This window comes from Notolepis coatsorum (assembly GCF_963971535.1).
Source record: "Notolepis coatsorum genome assembly, chromosome: 8".
Lineage (NCBI taxonomy): Eukaryota > Metazoa > Chordata > Actinopteri > Aulopiformes > Paralepididae > Notolepis > Notolepis coatsorum.
In genome coordinates this window covers 42,178,259-42,194,146 of record NC_140172.1, presented here as the reverse complement: position 1 = coordinate 42,194,146, position 15,888 = coordinate 42,178,259, and the positions used below count along the sequence as shown (strand labels likewise).

The 15,888-nt window shown below is 47.8% G+C and overlaps 1 protein-coding gene across 1 annotated transcript in view; it reads right to left on the bottom strand.

Moving 5' to 3' along the window:
* Nucleotides 1–1,467: 1,467 nt before the first annotated feature.
* slc13a2 (solute carrier family 13 member 2) overlaps nucleotides 1,468–15,888 on the bottom strand; it is a gene marked incomplete at both ends in the record, with an annotated part of 51,233 nt that continues 36,812 nt past the window's right edge. The window contains 6 exons of the mRNA XM_084320392.1: nucleotides 1,468–1,608; nucleotides 3,629–3,766; nucleotides 4,260–4,421; nucleotides 5,688–5,803; nucleotides 6,722–6,816; nucleotides 7,915–8,124. Of these exons, the coding sequence (XP_084176518.1) occupies nucleotides 1,468–1,608; nucleotides 3,629–3,766; nucleotides 4,260–4,421; nucleotides 5,688–5,803; nucleotides 6,722–6,816; nucleotides 7,915–8,124 (862 nt within the window). The remainder of the gene's footprint in view (nucleotides 1,609–3,628; nucleotides 3,767–4,259; nucleotides 4,422–5,687; nucleotides 5,804–6,721; nucleotides 6,817–7,914; nucleotides 8,125–15,888) is intronic.

Genomic DNA, 15,888 nt, shown 5'->3' with positions numbered 1-15,888 from the left:
GACTCTCAAACCCTGCCCTCTTTCAGTTGTGAGGATTGGGAAAAGAGGACAGGGTTTGAGATGGGTCCATTGGTGTCCTCTCCTCTCATTCCCTTCATCGACCCCCCCCCCCCCCCCCCCCCCCCCTAATACTGGGAAATCTACCACCTTCATTTTGAACACACCTAATTGAGCTGGATTCTAAATTATATGACCACAACACAAGAGGGTGTTGTGGTCATAGAATTTAGAATCCAGCTCAATTCAATTTCTATGGTTGTAAGAGAGTTGTTGTCAATGAAGGCTTTGGGGGGTCCACTATCGGCAAATTTCGGCCAATCAAAGTCGACTATCCAAATCCTTAGTCGGGGACAGCCCTACATTGAATAATGATAACCTTGGTTTTCCTTGGTTTATTGCACCTGCATATGTTACTGATTGTGGTGAAGGTGGATTCGAGGTGATAGGAGAGCAGATAATATCATGGAACAGTGTGAAATGAAAGGGAGAAGGAGCCCATTGAAGCCCACTCAGGCTTGACTCAGTGGAAGTGGATTGACTTGAATGTTAGTCAAACATGTAGAACAGATTTATTTATGATTGATTGTGACTTCTGTAAAAAAAGAAAATCATAATTTCGAAACAAACCAATGTAAGGTTTTTGACTATTTAAATGCTGATCCGACTGAACAAGAACCAAAAATAAAGGTTTGTGTGGATTTTTTTAAATAAATGAATGGTTTTGATTATTGCCTATTAATACTTTGCCCATTAAGGTTGTGGATGTTGGATGAATGGAAGAGAAAACACTTTTTATTCGAATGTTGCCGTTTTAATTTTCAGATTATAAACTAATAGTTATGGAATAAAAGAAGAAATTAAATGCTGAAAGATGGCAGTAGCAGCACTGTGCTTGAAGTATGGGTTTAACCATTTCAGGGGTTTTCTCAGAATTCTATTTTAGAATTCTACCTGCTTAGAATGGCCAGTGGTCATTGTAACATCGTCACTGAATTCTCAAAATGTGAATCTCATAGACACTATGAAATGTACACCTGAAAGGGATTAAAATACTACTGTGCAATACTGGCACATCTCTCCTCCATTTCCTGTCTTTTCATTGCCTGCTATTGCAAAAATAATGAAATATGTCAAACAAACATGGTAGACATGACAGGGGAATTACACCTCCAGCCTGGTTTCGGATTTATACATATATCATATGATCAGATAAAATATGACCAGAAATACTGAAAACTAAACATATGATGTTCAACACAGAAACCTCTATTCACCACAATAATAAGTAAAAAAAATCTAATCTAAACCGAACATCACCCAAAAGATCTCCCAATAGGAATAGCAATGCAGGTCCCCTTTAAATAGGGCCTGGGTTAAAATAAAATAAAAGTCACCATCTCCTTCTAATACTCTATTAAAAGAGTATTCATGCAGTCTCTCTCTTCTCTTTTTCTCTGCCTCCCTCACTCAGGGATTGATTGCGTTGCGTAAACTTGCGTTGGCCCAGTCAGGGAAGGTATCTAGCTGAAACATTGTAGTTCCCCAGGTGTTGACTCCTAAGTTGATGCTCAGGATTCCAATGATATTCAGTATGGAACCAGCCCTCACCTGGAGGAATGCACATTAATACAGAGATTCAGTATGGAACCAGCCATCACCTGGAGGAATGCACATTAATATAGAGATTTGGTATGGAACCAGCCCTCACCTGGAGGAATGTACATTAATACAGAGATTCAGTATGGAACCAGCCATCACCGGGAGGAATGCACATTAATACATAGATTCAGTATGGAACCAGCCATCACCGGGAGGAATGTACATTAATACAGAGATTTGGTATGGAACCAGCCCTCACCGGGAGGAATGCACATTAATACAGAGATTTGGTATGGAACCAGCCCTCACCGGGAGGAATGCACATTAATACAGAGATTTGGTATGGAACCAGCCCTCACCTGGAGGAATGCACATATTCAGTATTGAACCAGCCCTCACCGGGAGGAATGCACATTAATACAGAGATTTGGTATGGCTAATTCATGTCAAATTGTAAAGTTTTGGCCTGATGCATGCTGGGTTCACCCACAGGGTGCGATCCACGAGGGGAGCCCGGTGAGCTATAGCTCCCCTAGATCAGACATCAGCTCCCCTGGGGGTCTCTAAAGCTCCCCTGGGAGCTGTATCATCATCGTGTATAATAATAAACGTATGCTATTTTGGATGTATGATTAATGATTTGCGTGTAGTGGCTACTTACTGGGACATAATTCAGGCATTCTAGCCTTTTGTGGTGTTTACTACATCTCCCATGACCCTTAGCGGGGGATGACGTAGTTAAAGAGAGACAGTGTTTGTGCGACAGTAGAGTGCGTAATAAACTAGCGTTTTTGCATCGGAACACGACTCCGTCTACGCTATCATTACTGCATTCCTACATTTGTGACCCTTGGACGTATTTCGGAGATTATATCGAACATGTCAACTGAACAACAGAACGCAGATCGCAGAACTTTGAACGCAGTTTCACTCAAGCTGCGCAGAGTGCCAACGCTTGGTTCGCGCAAGCCGAAGCCCAATTCGCTCTCAGGAATATTACCGCGGATGCCACCAAGTACTACTATGTGGTAGCAGCCCTTACGAATTCAACGGCAGCGAGAGTGGTGAGTTTGCTGGAAAACCCACCTACACATGACAAATATGTGACTATAAAAACGCTCTGAGTTTTTTTCCGCTGAGAGGCGCGCCGTTAGAGGATTGAAGTTCAGAGCATGAGCTGAGCGGACTGGAACACCCAGGACACAATCGATGGTCCAATTGAGGCCTTTCACAGATATTTTTTTTTTTTTTATCTTTCTTCCCCTCCTTTTTCCCGATTTTTCTCCCATCCCACCCTTCCTGGTTGTTGCATACTTTCCCCTACTGTTGGTCCGGGAGACCGGAGACTGTCACATGCTTTCCTCCGACGCATGTGCAGCCTGGGGCAGGCCAACCTGGCCGTGCAGGTTCTCACCGGGGAGAGTGTAGCGTGTGGGAGGCCACACTATCTCTCCTTAGCTCCAACCCTTGCTGAGCAGGTGCCCCGACCGAACTGTAGGGGTCGCTGTCCACAACGCCCAGGACCCACCCTTCAGCTTTCCCACCCCCTGATACAGCCAATTGTATCAGTGTGAGAGGCCAGCCAAGCTGATAGCAACGCCGGGAGCTGGATTCGAACAGGCGAATCCAGTGTCTCCCGGTGTTGGTGACGAACGTAGTCTCCGTGCGCCACCTGCCCCCCTCACAGAATATTTTGAACGTGTTGATGAGAAAGATATAAACAAAAAATTTGTAATTTGGTTTCTTATCACTGGATCTTGTAAACAAGTTACAGTGGTTACCAATGGTTACCGGCAGCCATGTTGGAAGAAGGGGAACTACACAAACATTCCGTGCAATCTATTGACAAGTTTTGGTCAACATCAGTCGGTATGATAGAAAATTATCCTTATTTTAGCTTGCAGCTGGATAGCTTTCTACTGAACGCACAGAGAGATAATTGGTATCTATCTTCTCGTCTGACTCAGACTCAGAAGACAGTAAGCACATTTTCCATAATGTCGATGTGTTCCTTTAATGGGTGTCTCACCATGTCTATGACTCTCAGATTTCCAAATGCGAAGGCGATGGCGTTAGGAGGTGTAGCAACAGGCAGCATGAAGGCCAGAGAGGCAGCTACGGTGCAGGGCAGCATCACATACAGCGGATGTATCTTGATGGCTACGGCCTGGGGAACACACACATACACACAGACTGTTAAGAAACATCAAAGATTAATGTGTGTGTGTATTCAGTTCTGTTCAGTTTCTAATGTAACAGTTAAAAAAAATTGTAAAATGGGAACTGATATGAATTGAAATGATGTGAAATATAATTGATGATATTCCCAAATAAAATACATTTATTAAAAATAAAAAAAAGTATGTGTGTGTATGCGTGCATGCTTGCATATGTGTGTGTGTGTGTGTGTGTGTGTGTGTGTGTGTGCGTGCGTGCGTGCGCGTGTGTGTGTGTGTGTGTGTGTGCGTGCGTGTGTGTGTGTGCGTGCGTGTGTGCGTGCGTGCGTGCGTGCGTGCGTGTGTGTGCGTGCGTGCGTGTGTGTGTGTAGGTGTGTGTGTGTGTGTGCGTGCGTGTGTGTGTGCGTGTGTGTGTGTGCGTGCATGCATGCGTGCGTGCGTGCGTGCGTGCGTGCGTGCGTGCGTGGATGTGTGTGTGTGTACCATTGACGCCAGTATAGGCAGGAACAGGGTTGTGGTGGCGGTGTTGCTGGAACACTCAGTGAAGGTTGCCACCAACAGACTGAGTATCAGAGAGATGGCGAAAGGAGGGATGTTTTTCAGAGGAGACAGACTCTCACCCAGCCACACCGACAGACCTGATACCTAAATGCAAACAGAGCATAAACCTACCACTTTATTCTGTGGGGCAAATAATGATTACAGTGGTAATCTCATGTTATGGGATTACAGAATACATAAAACTTGTTTGGTAACTGCAGCCATTGCAAAAAAAACAAATAAGATTAATCATCAGATTACAGGTTACTTTTGAGAGAGAGATAAAAGAAGGTTGAAGCTGTAGAAACGTGATTTTACATAGCAATAATGGATGATAGTAGTTGTAGATTATGATAATACAATTATTCTATTACAGTCTGTAAAGCATAATAAATTCATATTTTACCTGTTACATAATATATTACAGGTAAAGTAATCCAATAGTAATTTAAAGGAATCCAATTACGTAACCAAATTGGTCTAATCCAAAGTATTATACCAATCTGGATTATTTTGACTATATAAATGTGGTGTAGATTGATTGATTGAATTTATTGGACAATCTAAAATCACATACAATACTGATACACAACATGTACAGCCATCACATATAATTTAAAACCGTCGGGTATTAAAACACAATAAAACCTTACGGTTTATTTCCATTGTGGTCCTCAAAAGGGGGGGGGACAAGATGACGAATATGCACAAAATAAGACATACAAATAAAATGTTCAAGCATTATGAATATGTAAATATTCATATATATGTGTATAATAGTCCTTTTATCAAATGGTCTACGCATTTGTTAATTTTTGGAACACAGATTAGCCCTTTAACCCTGTAATCTGTAATATTACAAAAAAAAAATGTATACACTTTTTCTCCTTATTTTTCTATTTTCTCCCATCCCAATTTTGTATTTCCAATTATCCCCTCCCCTGTCTTGAACGTTGCTCGCATATTCCCCCCACTGGCCGGTTGTAGGGAGGATAGAAGCCTTTGCATCACGTGTCCCCTCCGGTACACGAGGAGGCAGCCCGTCACATCTTTTCACCAGACAGCGCGGACTCTCATTGGCGAGGTGTAACGCATGGGAGGCTCACACTACCCCCGCTACTTCCTGTCTCTGCTGTACAGGTGTCACCCAACCGACCTGTAGGAGTCGCTGTCCACAACGTCCAATCCCCACCTATCGACTTCCACCCTCTAACTCTGCCAATTGAGTTAGTATGACGGATGGCCCAAGCCGGAGGCAATGATGACACCCGGATTCGAGACCGGAGCCTCTTGCATTGGTGACGAGCGCAATCTCTGCTGTGCCACCCAGCCGCCACCCTAATATTACTACTTTCTCAACATTGTGTTCACCTCACTGCCAGCTGCCAGAGCAAAGCCTCCCCCCAGCAGCAGGATGATGTTCCAGGGCATGCGTTCATGGACGACATCCCAGCTCAACAGAGTAGGAGGGGCCTTCACCCTCTTTCCTGAGAGAGGGTAGAGCAGGTGAACACAGAACCAACGTTAGGAAGAAGGAGTGGTGTCTGGTAGTAGCAGAAACATCATCCAATCATCATTACTATCATTATTGTATTCTACTGCCATTATTTATTAGTTATACTTACTATGTACCACTGCTGCTAAAAAGATTTGCACTAAGTTCTCTTTTACCTCCTATATTTATTTCAGTCATACATTAAACAAATTTAGCGACTGTTTATACTGTATATAGTCCTGTATAGTGTGTGTACATCGTGTCCCTGTTACTTTATGTTTATATTAGATCTTTTTTCATATACACCGTTGGAAGGGGGAAACGCAATTTCATTTCTCTGTATGTCTTGCACATTATGAGAAGCGACAATAAAGCTGACTTTGACTTTGATTAGATTTGTGGAAAAACTGAATTTAGCGTTCTTGAATGTCAGGCGGTGAGCCTTAAAGTACACCGTGCCATTGTGTAAAGGTGCATGGTGGTGCACGTCCAAAAAAGGTTGAAATTAGGTTTTTGTTGATATTCGAGGCAACACTTTACTTTAGGTATAGTAATAACGATTAAGCACACTGGAAATAAAGAGGAACTACATGTTAACAAACCGTTGATTAACCATCAGTTACTGAAGTCTCAGACCTGATGTCTCTTCTTCAAGAATCACTTGAATCACTTTGCTTCCCACACATTCTGAAGGAAAATAAATATTGACTCTCAAATCCCCATTTTCTACCTTATTACCTTTAATTATAAAAGGTAAGTATGGTATCAGACTATCAGTTAAATAATATTTGTTCCTACATTCTGTTACATGTTACACTGTTATTTGTGTGCCCTAAAGCAAAGTGTTCCCATGTTCCAGTACAAACATTGAGATCAACACACTCAAGTCTATTTCTTTCTATTGCCCAACCTTGAGGATCACGACCCCAGAGGCTGGGCAGCTCTGATGGAATGATGAAGAAGAGTGTGGACATGAAGATGGCAGTGGTTCCATCAGTCACATACCTGAGAGAAACAAACAATATTTGTTTGTTTGTTTGTTTGTTTATTTACACATATAAAAACAATTACATATATAATACAATATAATCCACAGGGGATGTGTAGGAGAATTGCCTAAAAACCCTCTAGGGGCTTGCATGTGGCATTCACCAGGAAGCAAAATTACCCCCCCCCCCCCCCCCAAACAAACACACACAAGCAGGTCTACATAGACACAGAAGCAGGCACCCATGCCATACGATTTCTGGTATAGAGAAAACAACTAATGACAGGAAGAATATATAATAAAACGAAAATACAATAACAAAATACAACAAGCCATTAGACCACAGTTTGTAAAGGAAGTCCATATGGGAAATATTGGTGATCTAGGAGATGAGATTTTATCTGAGGAAATTATCTGTATTGGTTTTCAAAAAAATTAAATATATATATATATTTTTTAACATTTATTTAACCTTTATTTACCCAGGCAAGCAAGTAAGAACAAATTCTTATTTTATTTATTGTCAAAAGTATGCATAATGTTGGGGGGGGGGGGGGGGGGACCCTGCATATATCGGTATCGGTTGATATCGGTATCGGAAATTAAGAGTTGGACAATATCGGTATATTGGATATCGGTAAAAAAGCCAACATCGAACATCCCTAGAATGCTGCACTCTTTTCTTAAAGGAACACGCCAACATTATGGGAAATTAGGTTTCTCCAGAGTCAGACAAGAAGATAAGATACCAATTTCCTCTCTGTGCATTCAGTAGAAAGCTACAACATCTGGCTGCAAGCTAGCCTAGCTTAGCACAAATGAATGGAAGCGGATATGGACCAGCTAACCTGGCTGCTGGCCAAAAACACCTCCGTATCCGCTTTAATTCCTTTGTGCTAAGCTAGGCTAGCTTGTAGTCAGATAACTTTATACTGAATGCACAGAGAGGAAATTGGTAACTATCTTCTTGTCTGATTCTGGAGAAGACGTAAGCGCGATTCCCATAATTTTGGCGTGTTCATTTAATACAGAAGAATACATAAAAAAAAGTCACATAACAGTGTAATTCAAATATTGTTCTTTGAAGAGTACAGTGAGGGGGGGGGCACACTCACTGTCCATCCTGATTAAAGAGCAACGTGGCCCAGCCGTCAAAGAATCCTGGTTCTCTGGTGAACCACAAGATCACCAGCAGAGTGAAGATGAGGAGAACCATCCCCTCCGCGAAGGACATGCGTCCCAGTTTCTTGAACTCTTCCTTCATCACTGCATATGCCTCCTTATCTCTTTCATTCTTTGAACCGCAGCCAAATGACTTCTTCATGCTGAGTGGAAAAGTACAAAGGGCAAAAAGAGGGGGAGGATCAGACAACTGAGGAAATGATTCAAGATTTCTAAGTATCGACTGAATGGATGACCTGGAAGGTCATCTTGAAACATTTCCTCATTAACTGACTGGGTTTGGTTAAACATTTTTCTAACATCTATTATTTAAACATTGTCTGGCATGATGTTGACTAGTACACGCCATAATTTCACTGATCGCTTTAGTATTGAGAAACCTCCTCTCACCAGGCTCCAATCCAGTCCAATGGGGCAATTGTTTTTAGCCTTCAAAAACCATGATACACGTCCTTCTTCAAAAATGGAAGCTCATAGTGTAATCATATGTTCTACTGAGGAAATGGTTTGTGAACCGTCCAATGCATCAAAAGTTATACTCTATTTTCTACTGTTTCTCCTCCTGTTGTTGTTGATGCTGCTACTCCTGTGCGTGACATCCTTGTTGGTGACGTACATGCTGCCACACTTGCTGCCAACTGTCCCACATGTCGTGTCTCCGATTGTTCATGTTGGGGCAAACATATCAAGATTGAAAAATCTGAACAATTAGAAAGAGACCTCAGCCAACTGTTACCACTCTCTGGGAGGCTCCAGTGTCTCAGGCCCACTGCCCTGGGTTATCCGTGGGGATGTGAAGTTCAGCCACCTCCACCGGCTCCATTTCTGTTCTGGGACATTCCCTATATATGTCTGTTCCATAACAGACATGAACTGTATAACAGGGATGGGATCCATCTAAATAGGGAAGGAGTCAAGTTGTTCTCATTGAACATGAACCAACTCACACTGAGATCTGTCCTGTGGGAGCCGTCTACCTCTACGCCCCTCATGCCCCCTAACTGATGCTGCTTAAGTCCAAGCCTTCCTATTAGACAGACTCAGAAAACAAATGGGAGTTGGACCTCCAACCCCAGGCTTGGGCTGTCTTTATGTAGACACCTGAATATGTCTGACAATAATTCAATGTGTCTAACGCTAATTCCTTGCATTCCCTGTGTTCGCGAGGACGTTGTGTAACCGGCTGACCGCTCTTGATCCTCCCTACCCTAACATTGACACTTAACTTGCTACCCCTCTTTGATCCTTCCTATCCTAACATTGACACTTCATAGTGGGACAGGATACAGGTGCCACCAGGGGGAGCTGGTGACGACGTTGGGCAGGGAGATACAGGTGAAGAAGGATGGGCTCAGGGCGCAGCGCCGACGGGAGGCACTTCCTCTTCAGTGTTTTTGTGACGTACGTGGGTTGGTCATTATCATTGTTACTGTATTAGGAGACCATGTGAACATCAGATTAGTATCATGAGTTGGGTTATGTTGTTCTTGGTGGTGTGATGTGTCATCTTTTAATGCTGCCTCTTCTCTTCTTCCCAGAGACCACTCATCCTCCTGATTGAGCTGATTGCACCTGCTTGATTACACCTGTGGGCAGTTAGTGGGATGAGTGAATATAAGCGGGAAGATGACACACACACGGGAGTCTCGTTGCTGGAAGTCACTTGCCTTATGGTAGAGTGGGGAGGCTGCTGTCTCGCCTGTCTATGGCCTAAAAACAACACTGTGTGGCACGGTGCCATTTTATCACATGGAGTGTGGGTTAGACTCCACAGCTGTGGTGGCCTGGGATGGGCCCAAGGTAGTATCGTGACTACTAAGTGTTTGTTTGAGTTGCCTTATATGTATGTCTTGTTTGTCCTCCCCTACCTTCTCCCCTGTACACTATGGAGGAGGTTTAAACCCCTACCTCCATTCAATATATAATTTACTATTTGGAAAACGTTGTGTGTTGTGTCTTTCTTTCACCTACACCTGGGACCTTGATTTTGAACATATTTACTGAGAGGGGCTGCTTTTGCTCATGTGCCGTCCTCCAGTTGTTATTATCAGACCTGCGTACATGACAGTTTTCCACAGAGGGGAGAGGATGCACAGAGCTGGAGCTCCGGAGATCAAGCACGAGAGATAAACCCAGTTACGAAGCGGGTTATTAATGAGTATGCGATAGCTTAGCGTTTAGTTAATGAGGAAGAGACATTGTGAATGAACCAGCAGACGAGCGACTGCTGAAGACCAGGTGGTAGATATTGTCCACCTTGCGTTTAGCTGAGTATATGCGTTATGACAGGGGGTTCACCACGACCCACAGCTTAGCTTCAGTTAGGCTAGCACCACAGTTTAGCCCGCGTGTCGTCCCACCCCTTCAGCCCAGCAGCGGACGTCACTACACTGCACGCTCCTCCAGCCCCTCCGAGCCGTTACCCCAGCAGTCACCTGCCCAGCGTCTACCCAGCCCCGCTGCCTGTTATCACGGGATCTCCCGACGGCCATCTTACCACACGGACGGTTGGTGGTGAGAGCAGGCCCGCCATTTGGATAAGTACAGCGGCGCTCCGAGTGCTGAAACTTTATCGGTAGACATTTTCTCTGTGAGGCGCGGGCTCTCTAAGGGCGAAGATAAACGGTGCTTTGAACTGACGCTGGCAGCAGTGTTTAGGGGCGCCCCAACCTTTTATTATTTTGGGGAAAAGCCGGCTATAGATAGGACTTTTATTTGATAACGTTTGAGTGTAATAATAACGTGTGTTTCTTTATAAAAAATCCCATTGAACTCCTTTACTCCTTCCCCTTTTCCCCCCACCTACGGAGAAGCGGAGCAGTAGATAACCCTTAAAGGGAAGAGGTTATTACTGTGTCTAGCCCACTGTGGGAATAACTTGAGTCTGTAATATAGAGCGAGAGCACTAGGTGCCCAGTGTGGAAATAGCCTTTATAGGTATGTGATAACGTGGAACGTGTATCAGACTTAAGTAAAGGAGACGTAAATGGGAGCACTGTGTGTCTGTCTAACCCTTTTCTTTCCGGGTAATGCTCATTACAGTTTAACCCTTTCCCCACCCCCTGCCTATAGTTCATTGTGAAAGGTCTCCACTCATCATTAAGGAAGGGTACTGGTTTGGGGAGCGAATATATCATCCATCTTTACTGCCATCGGGTGTGGGAGGGCCCAGGAAGTATTGGGGGAAGTGTGGGTGTGTGGGGAGCTACTGCTGATCGCCCTGGAGGGCAAGAAGGACCAGCATACCATCCCTAGGTCAGTGAATCCTAGGCCCCATCCACTCCTGCTGCTCGACCTCCACTTCAACATTCCTGGCCTACAGTCGGTGACCCAGCTGGACCCAGCTCTGCTGCGTTCTCGCTACCAGGTGGCCGTGTACAACCACTCCCATAAAGCAGGGATAATCCACCCTGCTACATTTGGCGTCACAAACAGGATCAACATCCTAACTCACTTCCTTGATTGACCGAGAGAGAGACCAACGATGTCCGATGAACGGACCCGCGCCGCGCCGAAAACGGCGGCGAAGGAAGAGGCATTCCCGGAGGAGCGACAAAGCGCCCAGCACGCCTCCCCCGAGGTAAAAGAAGAAGAAACAGAGACAATGCGAGACTTGGCCGCACAAGTGGAGGCCTTGAGGGGTCAGTTCCACGACCAGGCAGGCCTCCTAGACCGACAGGCGACGTATCTGGAACAGGCCCGGATCGACCAGCGAGAAACCCTCACCTTACATTTACATTTACATTTAGTCATTTAGCTGACGCTTTTATCCAAAGCGACTTACAAGTTCTGTACGACAGGTCATCAGAAAGGATACAACTCTATCAGCTGAGTAACAATATTCATCAAGGCCGTCCTCGAGAGACACGCTCGTGAACCCCAAGCGACCCCCCCGACGGTATACGTCCAACGGGAGCGAAAATGCAGCGAGTTCGGGGGGGGGGGAAAGAGAGGGGAGAGCTGTCAATAGAGGACTGGATCCAGGCAATGAAGTCGCACTTCCGAGCGAGCAAGGTGCCGGCCGAAGACCAGGTGGAGGTATTACAACTCCACCTGAAAGGCGAGGCTAAACAAACCGTGCGCTTCATGATGGAAGAGCCCTCCCCGGACCCAGACGCCCTGTTCAAGGTACTAGAAGCGACCTACGGGGACAAGGCCCCTGTCAGCGTCCGTCTGGGGGAGTTCTACGATCGCAAGCAGAGAGCCGGTGAGACCGTAAGACAATTTGCGTACGACTTGCAAGAAATGCTTCGGCGTCTACAGCGGCGGGCACCCACGCGGGTCCCAGACACCGCCACCAGGAACAATTCGTTCTAGGCCTAAGAGACGATGCACTGCGACGGGAGATGAGACGATATCAAAGAGAGAAAGGGACGCTGACGTTCCTCGACTTAATGCTGGCCGCGATCGACTGGTCCCAAGAGGAGGAGACACTGTCCACCGCTAAGAGCCCCGCCCGGGGCACGATACACGCCGCTGCCGCAGAGGGACGCGAAACCCCTGTCGACGTGTCTGCACTACAGGACTCCATCCGCCAGCTGGTCGCGGGCCAAGAGCTGCTCCTCCGGGCCCTGCAGTCCGAGCGAGACGGGCCCCAAAGAGGCTTCCCTGGACGCCGTCCCCGGGGAGACGTGCCCGCTACCCCGCGTAGACTACCCCACCGGAGCGAGGATGGAAGACTGATCTGTTACGCCTGTCAGCAGCCGGGACATATCAGTAGAGAATGTCCACTCCAGGCCGGCGGACCGCGCCAAGCACCTTCCCCCGCACCTTCCCCCGCACCCGAAGCTTCGGGCTCGCAGGGACGCCTATCTAGAACACGAGGGGCAATCGACGCCATCGAGGCAGGAGCCGTCGACTCTATAGCCATGGGCCCAGAGACCCAAGATGTGTACGGGGGCTGTTACACCCTAGACGTACAGATAGACGGCGTCAAGACCTGCTGCCTCTTAGACACCGGATCCGAGGTTACCACCATGACCCAAGCCCATTTCAAACGGCAAGAGACTGTCCTCCGCCACCTGGGTCACCCTCACGGCCGCCAACGGCTTAGAAATCCCTGTGGTGGGGTGCCTCTTCGCTGAAGTGGAGTGTCTAGGCATGAAGTTCCCTGGAAAATGTGTGTTCGTATTAAAGGACGACCCCCACTGCAGCCCTGCGGGAAACGCCGTCCCGGGCCTCCTGGGGATGAACATACTCAGCGGGGTGTATGACCTCTTCGCCGGAATGAAGGGGATACGCCCAACTGGTCGCCACCGCTCCAACGCCGGGAGCGCCGCCCTGCGCCGCATCGTCGCTGCCGTTGCTCACGAGGAACAGGGGTGCACCGCCCTGGGGAGAAGGGGGTACATGAAAGTGGCCGGCCGAGACCCGGTGGTCATTCCCCCCCGCAGCGAAGTGGTCGTCCAGGGCTGCTGCGAGACGTCGGCAAAGATACAAGGCCCCGTAATGCTCGAGAGCACTCCGAGTGCCAACCTACCGCCCGGCCTATTGGTGGCCAACGTGGTGGCACACGCCCTAAATGGAAGGGTGCCCGTGCTTCTGTTAAACCTGACCGACACAGCCATCGTGCTCCGGCCCCGGTCCCGACTGGCGGATATCCACCGCCCCGTCAAATACTGCCCAAAGAAAGGGTGACCGTGGAAGAAGTTGCCGGATGATTGAGGGTGACGCGATTGAAGCCGGAGACAACCCGACGCCGGCGGCCGCCGACAGGGGGACCCGACGACTAGCCGTGCCCGTGCAAGCGAACCTCCAAGACCTTGCCCAGGGGCAAGTAGACCGACTGAACCAGGTATTGGAAAAACACAAGACGGAGTCCTTGGCCACAGGCATAATCACCCCCTCATCCTCCCCTGTCAGTGCTGGGTTATTTTTTGTGTCCAAAAAGGATCATTCTCTCCATCCCTGCATTGACTATCGTGGTCTGAACAATATCACTGTGAAAAACAAATACCCTCTGCCTTTAATCAACTCTGCTTTCGAACCACTCCAGGGAGCCACCATCTTCACTAAGCTGGACCTGAGGAATGCATACCATCTGGTCCGCATCCGAGAGGGGGACGAATGGAAAACGGCCTTCAACACCCTACTCATTTCGAGTACTGCGTGATGCCATTTGGCCTAACCAACGCTCTGGCCGTTTCCAAGCCCTCATCAACGACGTACTCCTCGATCTCCTCAACCGCTCCGTTTTTGTTTATTTAGATGATATTTAGTTTTTTTCCCTGTAGTCCAGAGGAACACATCCTCCATGTTCGACAGGTGCTCCAGAGACTTTTAGAAGACAAAGTGTTTGTCAAAGCTGAGAAGTGTGAATTTCACGTCAGTTCCGTTAGTTTCCTGGGATTCATAGTCGAGAGGGGGCAGATAAGAAAAGATCCTGAAAAGATCAGAGCGGTGGCAGAGTGGCCCAAACCGTCCAACCGCAAACAACTCCAGCAGTTCCTGGGTTTCGTCAACTTCTACCGTAGATTCGTCAGGGACTACATCCGTGTTGCCGCACCCCTCACACAGCTCAAATCACCGCCTCTTTCCTTCTCCTGGTCAGCTAAGGCAGAAGATGCCTTTTCTGAGTTCAGGAGACGCTTCACGTCGGCTCCCATCCTCATCCAGCCTGACTCATCTCGCCAGTTCGTGGTGGAGGTTGATGCCTCCAACACAAGAGTGGGAGCGGTCCTCTCCCAGTGCTTTGCATCTGACCAGAAACTCCACCCCTGTGCCTTCTGCTCACGTCGGTTGTCTCCGGCGGAGCGGAATTATGAAAACCGGGAGCTCTTGGTGGTGAAGCTCGCACTGGAGGAGTGGAAACACTGGCTGGAGGGCTCAGAGATTCCATTCCTGGTGTGGACAGACCACAAGAACCTTGCATATATTCAGACGGCAAAGCGTCTGAACTCGCCTCATGCTCTATTTTTCTGTCGTTTAAATTTTACCCTGACTTACCGCCCCGGATCCAAAAACCTCAAGCCTGATGCTCTCCCCCGTCAGTATGCATCCGAGGAGGCTCCTGTCCACCCAGACACCATCCTCCCCTCTTCATGTGTGGTGGCCACTGCTATAGGGAGATCGAGTCCATCGCCAAGGAGGCCCAGCAAACTCAACAAGACCCAGGTAACGGACCTGCCAACCGGCTCTTTGTACCTGACTCTATACGCCCCCAGGTGCTCCAGTGGATCCATACCGCCTGGTTCGCCTGCCACCCTGGGATAGGCCGAACACTCTCCCTGCTGCAGTGGCATTTCTGGTGGGCCACAATGAAAGAGGATACCCATGCCATTGTCCTGGCATGTACGGTCTGCGCTTGTGGGAAGTTCTCCCACCGACCTCCTGCTGGGTTGCTCCGTCCCCTGCCTGTCCCGGACCGCCCATGGGCCACTAGTCCATTATCCCTTCCAGCTCCGGTTCCCCCTCCGCCTCGCATCATAGACGACCACCCCGACCTACACGTTCATCGGCTACTGGATGTGCGTTGCCGTAGCCAAGGTTTCCAGTATCTGGAGGACTGGGAGGGTTACGGCCCAGAGGAGCGCAGTTGGGTGTCCCGCCAGATGATCCTGGACCCCTCAAACATCCAGGATTTCCACCATGGCAACCCTGGCAAGCCTGGAGGATCACCGGGTGGTGCTCGTAGAGGGGGGGGGGGTCCTGTTACAGCCACAGCCAGGGCTTTTCTCTCCCTGTCTGTCAGCAGGTTCCCGTGCCCACATGGTCCCCTTCCTGTTCCCATCTCACCATCAACCTAGTCACCTGTGCCAGACGACACACCTGCCGGCTATCACCCAATCACAGAACCTGGATAAGAGGCCTGCACTCCTGCCACTCCTTGTCCGAGTGTTGTTTACACCTCCCGTGGTATAGGACTCTCTTTTTTTAAAACTCCTACTGCTACCTGTGGAGCCAGCCAT